Below are 18592 nucleotides of genomic sequence, written 5' to 3'. Positions count from 1 at the left end.
AAGGAGCAGTCTAGCACCCTGCTGGATTAGAGTTTGTCTCAACCTTGTATTTCAAAATTCAGCACTCGTTGCGACACCTTTAAGGAAATATGTCTGCCTCTGTTATCCCTGATTCAGTTAAATCAGAGGGAATGTACTGTTCTAAGTGTGTGTGAATAATTCCTGATATTTCCGTGTGATCGTGCTTCTCAGATGGGTGAGATCATGCTTTGGAGAATATCAGAATAATGTTTTTAGGGGCTATGACTACACTTGGTTTTCATCATCTGCTCCTTATTACTTTTAGCTGTTTGCGGGGATTAGGCATTTTACCAATGCACCAAAGCACTGGCCTGAATCACAGCAATTTATAGTTGTATCAGCCTCTGGTACAATTCAGTTTTCAATCTTCATTATGTAGCTGCTAATCAGATCCAAGGGCCAGACAAATTAGCTGCTCTGCAATAGATACCTTGGCCACAGACTGGGTGGAGTTTCCAGGTTTTGCATGGCATGGCCTGTTATTGATCACTGCTAATGCCTCAGGCAATGAGCTCAGCTTTCACAGCCTCACCAAAGGGTTAAAATGGAAGCTGCCTGTTTCCCTGCGCAATGACCTTCTTTCATCATCCCTTCCTCCTGGTTCCGAGTGCCCAGGTTTGGATAGAATTGCAGATATCTTCCCTGTGGACAATTCCTGTCAATAGTGCTGCTGGCCCATTTTTTTCAGCCCCACGGTGCATTACATGGCAGATGTGAGTGATGGGCCAGTTCTGCAGGTGCACTATATCTTTGGCAGCAGTGGGTGGGGAGGGCTGGATCCACCTGCATGTGTGAATCTGAAATTGACAAGGAAAGGAGGCAGAGTTGGGGTATTTCTTTTCTCCTTTCTTCATTGTTGCTCTGCCTCCGATGGGATTAAACAGGAATTCAGGCTGCGATCTCTGAGACGCTGCATCAGGCAAAGGGCTTCTTGAGTTACATTTTAGTTGACGCCTGTGTCAGAAAACCAATATATGATGCTCTTCACTGTGCTAGCTGAAGTCTTTCAGTACAAAGTGTTTTTTTTTATTACTTTCTCCCACTCACTGATCTCTCTAAATTTCACTTCTTCCTCCCCAACACTCTTATTGTGGTGAATATATGAAGGAAAGTGACCTGATTAACAGTCAGTATAGAAAAATGAAAATGGCGCATATTTAAGCCAGCCTGTTAATGTTGCCTCAATTCCGTCAATGTACCCTTCAGTGTGCACATGTCGTAAATCAGCAAAGTGAAAAGAATTAAATGCAAGGAATCTCCCTGGAAATGCAGGCAGGATTCCGACAATCTCTGGGCAATGCGACCACGGAGTCTCTTGGCTCCTTCAGCGCTCTACTGCGCCTCTCTGCCAGTTTGTGCCATCTGGGACATTCAGTCTGGGGATTAGTGGTTTGCTGGACTGCAGCGACATTTGCAGATGCCTTGTGGTCCATGGTGTCAGTGCCTGTTGGAGAGCTTTCATCTGCAGATTGCTGACATGCTGCCTACCATGCAGTGGGAACTTGTGCGCTGCAGAATGAGTTTTCTAATCTCTGACCCATTCCAGTGCATGTGTGCAGGGGTCTGTGATCTCTGATAACTGGCAAATGTGGCAAGACAAACAGAAATGCGCGTCCTCTCCATCAGCTTTTCTTCCTGGTCATGGAGATCAGTCGAGAAGCTTTCCCTGCATCGCAAAAGGCCCTTTTTTACCCAAATTCAGATGTTAGGCTTAGATTGGGCTGCAGGAGCATCCACTGCCGAGCACCACCAGATGGCCTGTGTGATCTCTGGTTGGGTTTGGAAATGGATCTGTTCCTGAAACAGTATCACCTTGTTCTGCTCAGATAGAGCTCCCTGAGGCCTCTTCCAGCTGCTCAGCTCCTGGCTGCATAAAGAGTGCCCAGGGGTGTGGAAAAGAAATTAACAGGAAAGTCAGAACAACCATTTCCCCACGCAGTTTCTGTTCGTTTCACAGTGGCTGAGCCACCAAATACAAAGGCATGACAGACAGAGCAGTGACTTCCAGATTTCCAGCGGTCACCCCTGGGGTTGGATTTGCTGGGTTGTGCTCTGCAATGGGGCATGTTGTGAGAGAGTTGGTTTTCTAATGAGGATGAAGCAAAGCCCAGCTGCATTTCTGGCTATTGTTACAATACTGTATGTACAAGCCTGGGCGTATATTGTGCCTCCTATTCAGATTAGAGCGGTCCTGGAGGAGAAGCAGACGGGATGTCTCCCTCGGTGATGCTTTGTATTTCTCTCTGTGGTGGCTGTGAATGCTGCCGTGGGGTATCAAGTAAACAACATGGATTTGTGCCGATTGCATACTATCTGTGGCAGACCCAGGGTCTAATAACAAAAAGGAAAAACCTTCACACCAACCCCTAGCAATCGAGGGTGGGGCAGGGTTATTTTTAGATTCTGCAGCAAAGTGAGCTGAAAACAAATTGCACATTCTAGACAGTGCAGCGTTATGGTAGTGACGCAGTTGTTAGGGTTGGAAAGACACTTTCATTATAAGCTGTTATGCCAGGCATGTACCCTTTGGCCTGAAATCTTTCATGCTTGTTTTCAATGTAAAGTTGACTGTTTCTTTGGGAAAGATCCATTAGGCTGTTTTTGAATTAGCCAAGCATAAAAACGAAAATGTGCATGGTTTGTTTTCTTGTATGCTGTTTTATCAACGGAATGAAAACCCAGAATCCTTTTTTGGTTGGAGATATCTCAGAAATGGCTTATGTCAAATATGCTCTAGATTTGTAGGCTGGGTCTCCAATAGGCACCTTTGAAAGTCCTAACCTGAGTCCTTGTAGTGTGTGGGGAAAGTGTAGCATCTCTTTAAATAGCTAGTGAGCCTCTAGTGGTGCTCACTGGGTTCTGTGTTTTAGCAGCCGCCGGAACCCATATGGCAGAGCCATGTATATGCAGCTAAGTCATGCATGTTGTGTATACCCAGTAAACACAGTTATCTGGTGCTTGTGTGAATCATCCATGATAAGTTTGCCTAAAAAATAAAAGACACGGCAGACCTTCCTGGGGGTAACTGGCTGTGACATGTTTGAAGTAAAAGAGGAATTGTGTCAAGCTGGGTAATCGTGTGCTCTGCCTATCCTGCTAACTCCTGGAATCTTCTAGCTCCCGCTAGCTCACATCAATGTCAAGATGAGTTTCTCTGGGGAGACTGTAGGGAGGCAAAAGCTGGACAAATTCTCAGGCAATAAAACAGGAGTTTTGTGTCTCAAAATTGTGCATAATACGTGTTTTGGACAGGGTGGCACTCTGAGCCTATGTTCAGGGATCATTGGTCAAGAGATTGGAATTGGGCACCAATTAGTGCTGGTTGATTTATTGTGTGTTGTGGTCAGTTTCCAAAATATTTGCTAAAACAAGGGAGGACTAGCTCCCTGGCTGCCAGTTCCTGCTGAGATTATAGCTATGTGTATATGTGCAGGGTACAGGTACCGTCCGTATCCATTTACATCATACCTCTATGTATTTATTAAATATATCTGTGACAATCCCTTTCTACCAGCATATCCTCCTGTCCCTAGGACCAGGGCTGGCTCCAGTCACAAGATGAACAAGCTTGTGCTTGGGGCGGCAGATTCTAAGGGGCGGCATGCCCTTGGATCCTTTTTTTTTTCCTTAGCTGCTTTAGCAGCTGCCCTTCAGATTTTTTTCTTTTTTCTTTTTGGTTCACTGCTCCGGCTGCCTTGTGCGGAGGAGGGGAGCCCCATGCTGGAAGCAGGCTGCGCCCTCCGTCTGCCCCAGCTGGTGCCAGGTTTGTAGCAAGCCCGGCATCCTGCATCCTTCCCTCCCCGCCGATCGGAGTGGCGCGGCACCCTCCCGGCAGGTGGCGCGGCAGAAGCCCTGGCCACTGCTCTTCTCTCTCCCCCCTACCGCTGCTGCCCGGGGCACATCAGCAGTGCCGGGAATTGGCCTGCACCTGCGCTCCAGCCACCCTGCGTGGGTTCTTTTGCTTTGCTGCTCTGGCTGCCCCGCGGGGGTGGGGGGGTGGGGAGGGTTGTTTTTTTTTTGCTTGGGGCAGCAAAAAGCCAGAGCCGACTCTGCCTGGGGCTGAACTGCAGTGACATTCAAAACACAGCGAAGCTTTTGCTTTGCTCTTCAGGTGCAGATGAAGAGAGACTAACGTGAAATTGAAACAAGGAACTAGAACGATACAGCATGTGTGTGGCACCAAGTTACTTATCAGAGAGTCCTGCAGAAATTGCAGCTCAGGGGAGGAAGCCCAGCAAGTATTCACAAGCTATCCCTTGGGACTAAGAATCAAATACCCCATGAAGTCAGGAGGAATCAGAGCTGTATCCTACGATTGGGTTCCCTTTGAGCCGGCTGAAGGCTGGTTGTAAATCTTTCCCTACATGACTCTATCTTGAACCAATAAGAGGGTTTATTAAGTGAATGTAAAGGTTAGCTAAGTCCCTAGGGCTGGTTTCTGGCTTGCCTGGCTTTGACTCCTGCGTCCCAACCTGTTCTAATTCAAAGCTTAAAGCAAACCCGGACGTCACCCCAACCCCTGCAAAGTTACAGTGCAGCTGCATGGACGAGTGATGAGAACTGATATAAACAAAATGAGGTGGGCGGCACGTGGTCATATGGCATTAAGCACTCAGGGAACTTTGCATTTTCTCCAGGTAAAGCCCCCTAAAGTTACCTCTTCACTGCAGTTCCTTGCTGATTCCCTGGCCTCTGTGATGGAGCTGTATCCATTGCAAGCCGAGTAGGGCTGCTTAGAAGTTTTCAGATGCAGTAGTTTTGTCAACAAATGCCAGTTTGTCAAACCCAAAATGTTTTGTAAAAACAGTTTGGGGAATTTTCATTGAATCGCAGGTGGATGGGTGGCAGAGCCCCGTCTGCCTGGCTCCCTGCCAGCTTGGCTGGCAGACTGCTGGGCACCCAAGAGCTTCGAGTTTCAGGGCTTTGGGGTAGCCTGCTATGCAAACTGAATGTTGCTTTCAGCAGCTGGGGGCTTGAGGAGCATCTTTTCTTTCAGAATCACCGTGCGTTGGTGTTTCTGAAACTTTATTTTTTTTGAAGTTCTGATTTGTGGGAAATTTGGGAAAAATTGGTTTGGTTCTGAAACCAAATGTCAAAATATTGAAACGTCCCGGGAACCAGAAATGCTGCCATTGGCCAGCTGGACTGCTGCTGTCGGGCTGTAACACAGCTTGTGCTCACAGCGGCTTTAGAAAGTGCAGCCGATGCAAGGGCATCCAAGCAAGCCAGCTTGAGGAGTCATGTTGACCTATGTTCTGTGGGAGAAGGCGCCCAGGAAAATGTCGCCTGTATGAGGGTACGTCGTTTCACGGTGGCTTTCACAAAGTAAAATCACTTTGAATCAACATCCACGCATTGGTTGCAGAGGAGCACTTCACAGCATGGCATAAATCAATTTTTTTATGGCTAAGGCATAAACCCCTAGAAAAAAGGGGATTCACTTTTGACGAGCCCAGCGCTGGCCATGCCCATGAAGCCACTCTAAGGAGTGAGAAGAACCAGAGCTGATTGGTTTTGCTTTTGTTTCTCTGAGCTGGCGAGGTAAGCTGTTTGCAGAGCTTACTGCTCTCGCAGAGCATGCAGGGCTTAGTAAGTGACTGAGCTGAGCGGGGAATGAGGGGAAGGTCCTCGAGGTTTCTTGCCTATTGAGAATAAACTCTTTTAAATCATGCAGCCCTATTAACTGGGAGAGGAAACCCCAGCTGTGCCACTCATCCTGGCACTGCACAAAACAACTTGATGAGTTGCTGTGTGCAGTATTGCAACATGCTATGCTAAACACTGCAGATTGAAAGAGAAATGAGGCATCAGGTATTCCAGAGGCACTGACTTGCATAAAATCCTGAAGATTGAGTCTGTTTCTGAAAACCATGGCTGGGTTTAAGGGAAATGGCACTACAGTACAGGAATCTCGTAATAAAACAAACAAAGTCAATTTTAAAAAACCACCAACAGCTCCCTGACACTTCCTTTTTTCTAACTAAAGCATTTACTGCAGTTTATAGTTTGTACAATGAGAAAGCCAATGGCCGAGATTCCCAAAAGTGGCTGGTGATTTGGGGTCTCTCTGTTTTTGAATGGCCAGTGTGGGCCTGATTCAGTGGGCCTGATTTTCAGTGGGTAGGTGCTTAGCGTGTTTTGAAAATCAGGCCCCTTTAAGTTGTCTCAAAGAGGGTCTCCACAATCACGGATCGCTTTGGAAAGTCTTGGCTAACCTGCTGGCTGATCATCACAGAGCCATGTTGCTATAAAAACTGCAGAGCTTTAAAGGCTGCATCTAGAGCACTGAAGAATTTTGCCCATTTTTTATCATAATTTGAATGATGTTCACCTCCAAAGTGTTACTTTGCATGAAATTTGCAGGGATATGGCTATTCTCATAACGTTCACATGTGAATATTTACGTGTTGGAAGCAAAGTCAGTGTCACTGGAATTTGAATTAATTTAACTAGAAACTAATTTAATCCGCAGAATGAGTCACACAAGTGGTTCCACGTGTGCTTGAATTATTGTTCATCCTGCTGTTTGTTTATACCCGTCCCAGTGATGGTCTTTGCTGCAGGTTGTTTTCTCCCACAGTAATTTGTCTATTTCGTATTCTCCCTCTGCTTTCAAGGCCTTGTATCCAGGGCCGGCGCTACCATTTAGGCGACCTAGGCAATGGCCTGGGGCGCCAGAATTTTTGGGGGGCGCTATTTTGCCGGGGGGGCGGCACGCGGCTCCGGGGGACCTACCACAGTCGTGCCGGCAGACGGTCCGCTGCTGTGGCGGCTCCGTTGGAGCTGCCGCAGTCATGCTGGTGGATGGTGCGCTGGTCTATAGGCTCCGGAGCCTTTAGACCAGCGGACAGCCCACCGGCATGACTGTGGCAGCTCCATTGGAGCCGCGGGGGGCGGCGAAACGGCCGTCCACTTAGGGCGTAAGAAACCCTGGCGCCACTCCTGCTTGTATCCTTCTTCTTCTACCAGCTCCTTTGTCACATCATGGATTTCTGTCTAGCCAAGACAGCCCGGCTCCAACCACGTGTTTGGAAAAACTGCAGACTTTAAATGGGTTTTCGCATCAGTAGCATTATCATAGGCAATAGCAGCAGCAAAGACCCATTAGATCACACAGTCCATCCACTGCCAAGGCAGTGGTGCTCCTGTAGAAGCTCCCAAGTGTTTTGTTTTGCCTCAGGGCAGCATGTGTGTGGATCGAAAATCCTCTTTAAAAGGAAAAGTTCTGTGACATCACAAGCATCTGCATGACTCTCCTGGGGGTGGGTTTTTTTGTAACGAGAGAGGCACCAGCCAAATTCCTGGTGGTTTCAGCAGAGTTGCACTGGGATGAACTTGGCCTGACAGTCCAGAGTAAAGAAGAGTTCAGGAACTTAATGACGCCGGGAGCGAAGGAGGATTGCGACCAGCTGTGGGATGGTGGCAGCAAGGAGAAATCTGCTCTCCTGTCTTTCTCTGGGGTGTGACATGGGACAGACGGCAAATGGCTATGCACCCAGGATTTCCTTGCAGGGCGGGCGGGAGTGGAGAATGATATTTACAGTGCCATGGGAAGCTTTTTGTGGGCTGATACAATGGAATTAATACACTGATGGGTAAGCTGCTGATGCCCGTAGCAGGCGCTTTCTAGTAGGTCATCATATAGAAATAAAGGAAGCTCACAGAAGTTTTCCTGGTTAGCATCTGTGGACTGCATATGCGAGCTGCTATCCTTCCCATTGCCTGCTCCCCTGCTGCTGGCAGCCTGCCTTTGTGCTTTGAACCCCTGCAACGGAGGAAGCAGGAGTTTAGTGCCTTCAGTGAAAGCTCCTTGACACTGTTTGCCCTCGGTGTCTAGTCCTGATGCTGCTACCCTTGTACCAGTGGGACACTACTGCAGCAAAGTACTCCTCCAGGTGAGTAAAGGAGGCAGAACTGGGCCCTTCCTTAGCTATGGATCTGAGCTAATAGCCAACAATTTGCAGCACTAGGGAGTTTGAAATCCAGATCATCATTAGCGAAAGGCACCAGCCAGCATCAGAGTCCATTGGGCTGCGTGCTGCACAAAGAGGCAGCCTCAGCCCTGGTGATTTTTGTGACTTGGGCTCATTTCGCCCATTAACAGAACTCATCCCTGCAGCCAAGGTGGAAATGATGAAGAGTTCCAGCCGAAACTGAAAAGGAAAAGCCCTTTGTGGAAGGTCTATTTCTGGCTAGCCCCCAGGGTGACTGGATGGGTGAGGGGAGTGATATGGAGAGATGGAACTTTTCATCTTAAGTCACTGGTTCAAAGCCATCACCAAATGGTCAGACCAGATTTTCAAAGGTATTTAGGCACCTAAATACTTTGAAAACTCTGGCTCATAGTAGTTAGAGGCGGTTAGTACGTGACATTGGCTTGATGAAATGACATGAGTCAGTGAGGCTCTGAACGTTGTACAGAACACACTCAGGCAGTGATCTGTCTGAATCCACCCAGGGATGCAGCATCTACTGTGGGTGCAGCAGCGGGGCTAAGAGTCTTCATGAGCTGGCAAGGATCAAGGGGCTACAATCCGTGATAGGCAAGCAAATGGAGGGGTGATGGCAAAGAGTGACTGCCATGCTGAAAACTTACACAGTTTTGAGGATCTCCTATGTGGGCTTGAGGGCTGAAATGATGTTCTGTGTAGGCCAGCACCCAGGGATGAAATGTGAAGATGGTCCATCTGCTTGCAGTGGGTGTGATGCGTGGAGACAGCAGTGAAATCAGTTCCCCCTGCCCACTCCATAGACAACTCTGCTTATGATGGGCTTAGTCTGATACATTTCCTCCTGCAAAGACTCCTCACCACTGCTCGTGAGGCTGACACTCTACTTTTCCTTATCTTGAAAAGAAACAAAGATGACAACGTGGAGCCTGCTGTTGGGGAAAAGATAGCCCAGGCAGCCTTTCTGCTGCTGCAAGGATTGGCGGGATTTAAACCCAGGCCTGCAGGGCTCCCTGGCAATGAACATCCCCATATGGCCACCCCTGTAACCTGGTCACTCCCTGCGACCCATAATCCACCATGATTGCACACCATGGGAAGTTCCACCTTGGGTGATCTGACTTACAGTTGCTTTAGCGATTCCTGTTTGGCTCCTTGATCCTATATCAGCTCATGGGATGGACCAGAAAGTATGTAGGCAATAACATGGTTCCCTAGCTAGCCACCATGAGGGCCCTTCTCTGTTGCTGGAGCTCTGACTTGGATTCTGATCCCTGGTCAACCTCTGGAACCTGAGCACAGACCCTGATACCTGGTATTGACCCTCAGCCCAACTTTGACTCCTGTTTTCCCAAAATTTTCCACTTGAAACCCATTTGTCTGCTTCCATTGGAAATGGCCCTTGTAGGGAGTCCAGTCTGTGCTTTTCCTGGGTCACTGGGGTTTAGTTTTTTGTTGTGGGTGGCAGGGGCTGGAGCGTGGCAGTTCAGTTGCATGCGAACACTGCCTGCTGCATCCATCGGGGGATCTCACCACCTCATGGGCAAGAAGTGACTAGAGGAGGGGTGGAGGTTGTTCCTGGTTCCCTTCTAAATGGCTTTCCCAGCCTCTGCCGGTCCCTGAGAACTGCATGGCTGACTTCTTGGACGGTGGACAGTCCTGAAGCCAGGGATATAAAATACGGTTCCCCGTACAGCAATGCTGACCCTGTCATATTCCGGTGCTCAGCTTTTGTGCCATTTTATTATTTTGATCTGGTCCCATGCTGCTAATATTTGGAATGAACTTTCCCTGGAAGTGTGTGTATAGATAGTGTCTCTTCTGTTTGTTAAAGCTATTTCATTTCTGCAAGAAGCCAACCCACCATTCATTTATATGCTTCTCTAATCTGCACTGGGAATTTACTCACTCAATTCTTTCATTGGCAAGCAAGATTAATATCCTCAGTAGATTCTATTGTTTGCAGAAAGAGCTAAAATAACCTGGTGATGGTGTTAGAATGAGAACATTCAAACAGTCCCTCCTCCCTGTCCTGGGCATGGACTGCAGCTCACATTGTGCCTCTGTGGCAGTCTCTGGTTTTCATCGCAGTGCAGATTTGGGGCACCTGATCTTTTTGCCATTCATCACATCAGAAAAATAAAAATATAACTTTCCCCGTGGGTCTGACATTTGTCCATTTCCCAGTCCATGACATACGAAGCTCCTGCTTAGATTTAACTCCTAGACAGGGGAAAGGAAATCAGGTTTGTCTTATTTGTTAATATCATATCATGGAAATATTACTGACACTAAGATCTACAGGGCAAATAGTATATTGGAAATGAACGGATAAGGATGTAGTCCGGGCTGCTGGGTAGGCTGAAGCAATTTAGCTGACTTAATTTAACAGCAGGCTGGAATATTTGGCAAGAAAAGAGAAGACTGATGGTTAGATTCCAAATTGCTGCGGCAACATACAGAATTATATAAATTGTATGAAAATATAAATCAGCTGATTAAATCATTAAATCAGTAACCAATCCTCCTAAATACAGGGTTTAATAGAATCATACAAAACATTTAATTAAAATCTGTGACTAATTGTGCATTGAAATTCTAATTTTTGTAGCATTGGAATTGGGTAACACGTATATTTAACTAATAATAATTGTGTAACTAATCATAATAATTTTCACTTCTCTGCAAATCCCAGTTGCAGATACTGTGCTGAGAAGAGTCAATGATCTTTCTCATAGATTCAAAGCTTTTAAGGCCAGAAGGGACCACTGTGATCGTGCCATTGGCCCTGCTGTGTATCACAGGCTGTTGAACTTCTCTGAATTAATTTCTGCTTCAAGTCCAATCGTTGTGAACCATGCCTGGAGATAGGTCCCCAGGCCAGGTCAGGTGGTGGTGGAGGTGATGCCACCTTAGACCCAGCAAACCAGAGGTTAGGGCACTCAGCTGGGAAGTGAGAGACCTGGTGCAAGTTTCTGCTTTGAATAAAGCAGAGTGGGGATTTGAACCTGCTGCCCTCACCCCAGGTGAGTACCTTCACCACCGGGCTATTGGGTATAAGAGGAGCAGCTGCAGCACCGCCTCCTCCAAGAGCGCTAGTTAGATGAGCTTGTGGCATGCATGTGGCACCGGGCCCCACAAGGAGATAGCGGAGAATGCCTCACTTGTGAATCTGGCTGGGGCTTAGACCCACGCTAGGCGGTGAGCAGGTCAGTAGTGTCAGAACTCAGGTGCCTTTGCACATGCCCACTGGCAGAAACAGGTGCCTACAGGATTTCACTGGTGGAAACTTAAGCATCTAGAGAATTTAGGTGCCTATAGGGGTAGGTGGCAACTGAGAGGTGGTTTTGTGAATGCCAGTGACACCTAAGGGGCAGTTAGGCGGCTCGGTCCCTCTTGTGAGTCTAGCCCCTAGTATGTATATTACTGGTTGGGATGTTATTTTGTTTGCCCATCACAACCATAATCAAGTCACGATTGCTTACCCCTCAGCAATCACTAACTCAGTTCTGTGAGCACCACAACAAAAACCAACAGCAAGTGGAGTGTAGCCGTGGCTGTACAAGCTATGGGATGGGCTGGCTGCCATGAGGACATACCTGTCTGAGACCCCAGGCAGGGACTTGGGGTGGCTCGCCCTTCCTGCTGCTCACGCCATGTCAGCTACACTCTATTTTTAGTGTGACTGTGTCTCCTTGAGCAGGGAATCACCCCTCCAGTTCGAAGTGTAGCCATCCCCTTAGTTCACAGCAAGCTGGGGTGTAAACCTACCCCACACTAGCCTGCCACACACACAGTGTCCCTGGGGACCCTGCAGCCCCACACGAAAAGTTCTGTGGTGCCCACTGATCTACCTGGCTTTGAAATGGGAGAAGCACACCAGGGAGCTGGTAGTGCACAGCTGCAGAGGTCGCTGGTTAATGCATGGCGGGGTAGATTTACCCCCAGCCTTGCTGTGAACGAAGTATTTGTGTAGGGTTCTGTAAACATTCCTAACATAGAATTCTCTCATTCTGCAGAGTGGCCCAAGAAACACACTGATAAAGCAAAGTGACCATTTTCCCATCTTCAGGGTTTTTCCTCAAGGATACTCACACCTCTCATTGACTTCAGTGAGTTCTCAGCACCTCTCACAATGAAATCTATGCGTTTAATTCATGTACAGCAATGAGGAGCCTTTAAAAAAAGATTGGTACTGTACTTTCTGTCTGTGAAGAGCATAGGTAGGATTAGCTGCATATAAGGAGAGTAGTTGGATTCTGAAGGGTCTAATAACAGCGATGAAGATTCCTGTATTAAAGAGGTCATGGTGCTGGGTTCAAAGGTATCTGGCCAGTCCCAGGCACTGTCTTAGCACAGCTATGAGTGCTGCTGCCTGGAGAACTGAGTAGAGAAGGGCAAGGATAAAGACCCTAGAGCTCCACTCCCCTGAGCAGAAGTGCATTTTGAAGTCTAGATCTGGACCTGACACTTGTAACTGTTTTCTCACTCTCCCGCTGTGATGGATGACTGCAGCAAAACCCCGGGTGAGGACCATCCTGGTCTTTGGTGTGGGGCTGGAATTCAGATTCAGAACTGAATTGTGCAGCACATCCCGCTCCAAGGCAGATGGGAATTTTTGGCAATGCCTCCCCAAAAAACATGCTGCATGTGCTTTCCCATGCTCTGAACATTAGCAAACTGACAGTGCAGCAGTGAAGCCAGCCAGCCCAGTGCCACCAGGGCCTCTACTGCACGCCTAGTGTTCAAGGTGCCAGCTTGAATCTGCATAGACATGTTCATACTCTAGGGGGAATCACTAACATGCTGAGCTTGGTGCTTATGGCAAAGTTCCATTCAAACTCTCATGCCCAGTTTGCACTGTGTTTGGCAGCAGAGCCAGTCTGAGGTGAAGACCAAAATGACAATAAAATCCAACTCATCAGGAATTGCCCTGGGGTTGCCACCGTTCCTGCCTGTGCCTCTTGAACTGAATGCGACGTGACAGCCCAAGGCATGACTAAATGTGCAGTCGCATTAGCAGGCAAAGTGCTGGGTTCATGAGACGTCCTTCAGCCTGGGAAGGAGAATCAGTGCAAGCTCCTTCGGCACTCGGATGGCATCTTTACACATACCAGGCTAATTGTGATCTTTAGGGCTTGTCAAAACTCAGAATTTTCACTTTGAAACTGGTTTACATTCTGATTCAGAATGAAATAAAAACAATGCAAAATTTCCCCAACATTTCATTTTGGATCAATTGATACATTTTGTTTAGATAAAATGGAAATCTTTTTTTCCAATTCTAACTTTTAAAATATTTATATTATAGTTTATAATATTTATCAAATTTTGAAATGGAAAGTCATTTCTAAGTGAAAAATCAAAATGCTGTCTTTCAACCTTATCAAAATGCTTTTTTCAGAACAAAATTTTCTCCAAAATATCACGTTCCCATGAAATGCTTCAGTTAGGACATTTTCTGAAGGAAAAATGTTTGGCTGGGAAATTTTCGAGCCTCGCTAGTAATTTTCCACCATTTCCTCTCTTGGCATCTTGGTGCTCTTTTTAATTTCCCACCAGGGTTGAGTCTGAGTATTTGTGTTTTCAAGAATCCCCTGCTCTAGCTTTAGAGAGAATTACGTTTCTCTTGTTGTTTCTTTCCCCCCCTTTTAGACTGAAGAGAAACAGAAGGCTTCTGTGGCATTTGCCCAGCTTCAAGCTGCTATGGAGACTTTGGGAATCACCGTGGATGAGCAGACTGCCATTTGGCGTGTGTTAGCAGGGATCTATCACCTGGGAGCTGCAGGGGCATGTAAAGGTAAGGGAGTGCTTGCACCTCTCATCTTCCTTGTTTTCCTACAGCTCTTACCAGGCCGCTACTTGTGCAGGGGGAAGCAGAGGGGGAAGGCAGCCCAGACGGATACAAAATTTGACCTGAGAGAAAAAGTTGTAATTAGATTGCATAGTCCACGCTTTACAGTCTAACTAGATTTCAGTTAATTCCTCCTCTGCTTCTGTGTGCTGGTCTTTCTGTGAGTTTGCTGCTTCTTAATACTGAGGTAATAATGATAGGAATGCAAAGTGGAGGTGACAGTTCTGTCACCTGAACTGAGACAGACTGAAGCTCTCAGGTTACATGATCATCCTGCCATCTCCCTGACTTCATTGGCTACCAGGGGATTGAACAGGTGTTACTGTCTCAAAGTAAAGAAATAATGGGCTACTGGCTTGGCCGGAGTGATAAGCTCAACACAAACTGAATGCTACAGATACTGGATAACAAAGAGATTTCTCTTGTCAATATCCATAGCAACTCCTAGATAACAGTGCCCTCAGCCACACTGTGGTGTTAGTCGGCAGGTTTTGATACAGGGTCCAACTAGCCCCTCACGCAGTTTAAATCTAGGGCATCATGCTGGTGTTCAGCTTGTGTGAGTGAAGAGTCAGACCTACAGAGCCCATCATATTGTGTCCTGGCTTTTGAGACTTTATGTTCTGGATTGTAGTATAGACTATACCTTAGACAGTTACTTCTGTTTCCATCATTTATCCCTTTCCTAGGCATGTTCGAAAGTACACTTTACTTTTCACCAGAAACGTGCCATTCCCAAAGCAATGGGAGTATGAAATACGTGCTGTCTTCTATTGCAAACGTGTGACATGCTCAAAACCAAGCGCCCAAGTCCTCAGCTGCTGTGAATCAGCATAGCCCCACTGACGTTCAATACCGGGGTCAGTGGAGTGACACAGATTTACACCAGCTGAGGACTTGACCCATATAGCTCCAGCAGTTTGCCACATCACATGACTTAAGCATTCAGGAAGTAACACCTACTAGGAAGCCTTTGCCACTGGTTCATCATTCGTGGAAGTTCCTTGTTAGTTATTTGGGACTTGAATATTGACTGTGGGGCAGGGGAGGGAAAGACACAAAGAAAGGCATTGGTGAGGCCCAGGGCCGGCTCTAGCAATTTCGCCACCCCAAGCACAGCGGCGTTTCTGCGGACGGTCAGCTGGTCTCGCGGCTCCGGTGGAGCTGCCGCAGGCATTACTGCGGAGGGTCCGATGGTCCCGCGGCTCTGGTGGAGCTGCCGCAAGCGTGTCTGCGGGAGGTCCACCAGAGCCGCGGACCAGCGGACCGTCCGCAGCCATGCCTGCGGCAGCTCCACCAGAGCCACCTGCCGCCCTCCCAGCAACCGGCAGAGCACCCCCTGCGGCGTGCCACCCCAAGCACGTGCTTAGTGCGCTGTGGCCTGGAGCCGGCCCTGGTGAGGCCTCATCTGGAGTACTGTGTCCAGTTTTGGGCCTCACACTACAAGAAGGATGTGGAAAAATTTGAAAGAGTCCAGTGGAGGGCAGCGGAAATTATTAGGGGACTGGAGCACATGATTTATGAGGAGATTTATAAGGGAACTGGGATTATTTAGTCTGCAGAAGAGAAGAATGAGGGGGAGATTTGATAGCTGCTTTCAACTACCTGAAAGGGGGTTCCAAAGAGGATGGATCTAGACTGTTCTCAGACAGAACAAGGAGTAATGGTCTCAAGTTGCAGTGGGGGAAGTTTAGGTTGGATAATAGGAAAAAAATTTTTGCTAGGAGGGTGGTGAAGCACTGGAATGGGTTACCTAGGGAGGTAGGGTGACCAGATGTCCTGATTTTATAGGGACAGTCCTGATTTTGGGGTGTTTTTCTTATATAGGCTCCTATTACCCCTCACCCTCTGTCCCAGTTTTTCACATTTACTGTCTGGTCACCCTATATGGAGGTGGTGGAATCTCCATCCTTAGATGTTTTTAAGGTCAGGCTTGACAAAGCCCTGGCTGGGATGATTTAGTTGGGGATTGGTCCTGCTTTGAGCAGGGGTTTGGACTAGATGACCAACTGAGGTCCCTTCCCACCCTGATATTCTATGATTCTATGATTCTAAGGCTACTGGAGGAATTCTCTGGAATGTGTTAGTTCCTTATACACCCTCCTGAACACAACCATCAGTACCATCAAGTGGTCCAGGGAAATCCTATTTCTTTCTCACATCCAGGTTTTGCCAGACCCACCCATTATACTAATCACACTGCCTCCTGTCTCCCTTCCGGTGTTCTGCCATGTTTACGAGGATCGGTATACATGTATGGAAATGAATTGTCTTTACTGAGCTTGTTCACATTCATGGTCCTTGTCTTTGACAATGAAGTTAGTTGTTCCGCCTCACCCCAAATTGCTGTGTCTGTCATTCCTTAGCATTTCACCAGTGCTCCAGGTAGAGAAGAGGCATGGTCACTGAAGGAATTATCCATCCTGGTTTGTAGTATCTTATGGTGGTTGTGTGGAGCTGCAGGTTCAGTTAGCAATTTTAGCTTCTCTAGAATGTCTCTTGTAATTGAATTACAATGGTAACAATCGGAAGGAAGATTATAAAGACATCATTACTACTTGCATACAGAAATTGTCTTTTCCCTAATGAAGTATTTAAGCTGTGTTCTAACCTATTCTAGAGACAGCCACATATGATTTACACACTTCAATTTATAGGGGCTTAATAATGGGTTGCTTTAAAATCAGCCATAGGAGTCAGTAGAAGTCTCTCCAACATATCATAACACATCTCATGGTAATTTATGCCATTCATCATTTATTAATTATTTTAAATGGATGAACTTTTTCATCTGAAGTGTGTTCTCTCTCCCTCTCCCCACTCCTTTCCCACTTGGTAAATCTGTTTGCTTTATTTCTCTACAGTGCAGCAAAGTCTAGTCAGCAAGGACACGTGTCTGACATTGATTTGAGCTCTACCTGTCCTTTGGGATTAGGTTCCTCCAGCCTCAGAGTTTCCAGCAAAAGGCAAAATTGGAAACAGTGACCCCTCATTTCAAAACGAAAGGACTTAAGCACAAAGCTACACAGGCAAATAGGTGCCCGCAGGGAGCAGGATGCTGATAAAAACATTGCAGTCTCACTGTATTAGAGTTGACCAATGGTCCATCTAGCACTGTATCTTGTCTCTGCTTCAGAGGAAGCTTCTCCCTAACCCTGGGGAGCTAGTGAATGAAGTATACACTGAACCTTGAGGGTTTATATCACTTTCACCTTTATAGTCTTCTAAAGAAATGGAGGGTGGCCTCTTACTGTTCATCTAATTGGCTGCTCCTGACGACATCCTGTTTAAAAAATGCTCCCCATCCATTCACAGTAACAGTTGTAGAGCATGGAGGGGGGTGCGTTCCCTCTTTTAAGAGTGATTATTATTTGGGAAGGGGGAAGGGAAGGTTTGCAACTGTCAGGACCTTGGGGGATACTCACCCTGACTTTTTCAGAATGCTCTCAATTTGGAATTGTGAATCGCCTAATGCAAACACAGGAGACTCAGAATGGCCTTGTCTTCCACTTTAGTTCTTGAGGGTCACAGCTTTTGAGCTGACTACGCATCCGTGTCAGAATATGCAGAGCAGTATATCTACTTTATGAAGGTGAGAAAGGCTTTAAAAATTCCCTCCTATCATAACTGGAGTTGATTTACTCAAACTTATTGAACTTTCAGCAGGGGTCTTTTGTCCCCTGTGTCCTGTGAGTCAGTTTAAGGTCAAGGGTCTCCTGTGTTTGAAAAATCTTGTAACTACTTGAGCAAGAATTGGAGTATTTAATAACGGGCCCAGACAGGGCTTGTGACTGCTCACAGAAGTGACTCAGATACAGGATTAAAAACCAGAGCATACCTCAGCTCCACTCACTCTGGTATCGATTCCCCTATCATGTGTCAACAAAAGGAGAGAAATGAAAGGAAATGTGGATAAAAAATGGATCAAAGCCAGTTGGAGGAGGAGTCTCTGAGGGACACTCTTTTAATGTGGTTAAACCTGTCACCCTGATAGCCATCTCTTCCCTCCCCCTTCTCATGAACTTTGAAGTTATGTATTCAAAATCCTTTGCTTTTGGAAACGTCACCAAAGAGAGCTCATCCATGCCTTTTTCATTCACCTTCCTGAACGCAGCCAGACACTGCAGCCCTGTGGAACAGCAGGAGCAGCAGCAGCCTCCCTTATCTCAGAAACAAAGGCTCTTAACTTGTGGCACACACTGTATTCACCACAGGGGAATGTGAGTTAAATCATTTTCTTTGCAGATTGTCACAAATTTGGTTTGCCCAGAAATAGACAAGTGACATCTATTGTTGGTTGAGAATGAGAAACTAGTTTGTAGCTCTAAAGACAACAAAAAAGGTAGGATTTCAAAAGCCTGTGTCATTTGGTGTCAGCGCCTTTTGTTGCCTTTGAAATGTTGTGACATTCCCTTTGTGGGAAATGAGAATGACATCCAGAGGCCAGCAGGCCTCCTAGGGGCCCATTCACCTAAGCATTTTCAGTCCCCTTTCTGAGTCCCAGTCTCTTTCATGTTTTCATGTATTCATTAGTGTTTTAACCAGGAAGGAGGTTTCAGCTGCAGCTGGAGGTCTGGAGTCAGCCCATTCTCAGTCGCTGTCTGCCTGTTTTGCTGACTGGTATAAAAATCACAGCGCCGATGTCCTCCAAGCTAGGGCTTCCCACATCTCAGCTTTAATAAATGTGGGCTGTCTCTGAGGTGAAATATTTCTTCAGGTATTTCTGTCCCTGCTGCAGTATACTGGGGATATGCATTGTTCTCTACCC

At 46.9% G+C, this 18592-nt stretch overlaps 1 protein-coding gene across 1 annotated transcript in view; it reads left to right on the top strand.

Annotated features, from left to right (window-relative positions):
- The window catches only part of MYO18B (myosin XVIIIB), a 193889-nt gene that overhangs the window by 30335 nt on the left and 144962 nt on the right, over positions 1-18592 (top strand). The window contains exon 12 of the mRNA XM_075060087.1: positions 13626-13770. Coding sequence (XP_074916188.1) covers positions 13626-13770 — 145 coding nt within the window. The remainder of the gene's footprint in view (positions 1-13625; positions 13771-18592) is intronic.

Source organism: Chelonoidis abingdonii, chromosome 22 (genome assembly GCF_003597395.2).
Source record: "Chelonoidis abingdonii isolate Lonesome George chromosome 22, CheloAbing_2.0, whole genome shotgun sequence".
Lineage (NCBI taxonomy): Eukaryota > Metazoa > Chordata > Testudines > Testudinidae > Chelonoidis > Chelonoidis abingdonii.
Note: the sequence above shows the minus strand (reverse complement) of the source record. Positions and strands in the feature narration are given on the sequence as shown.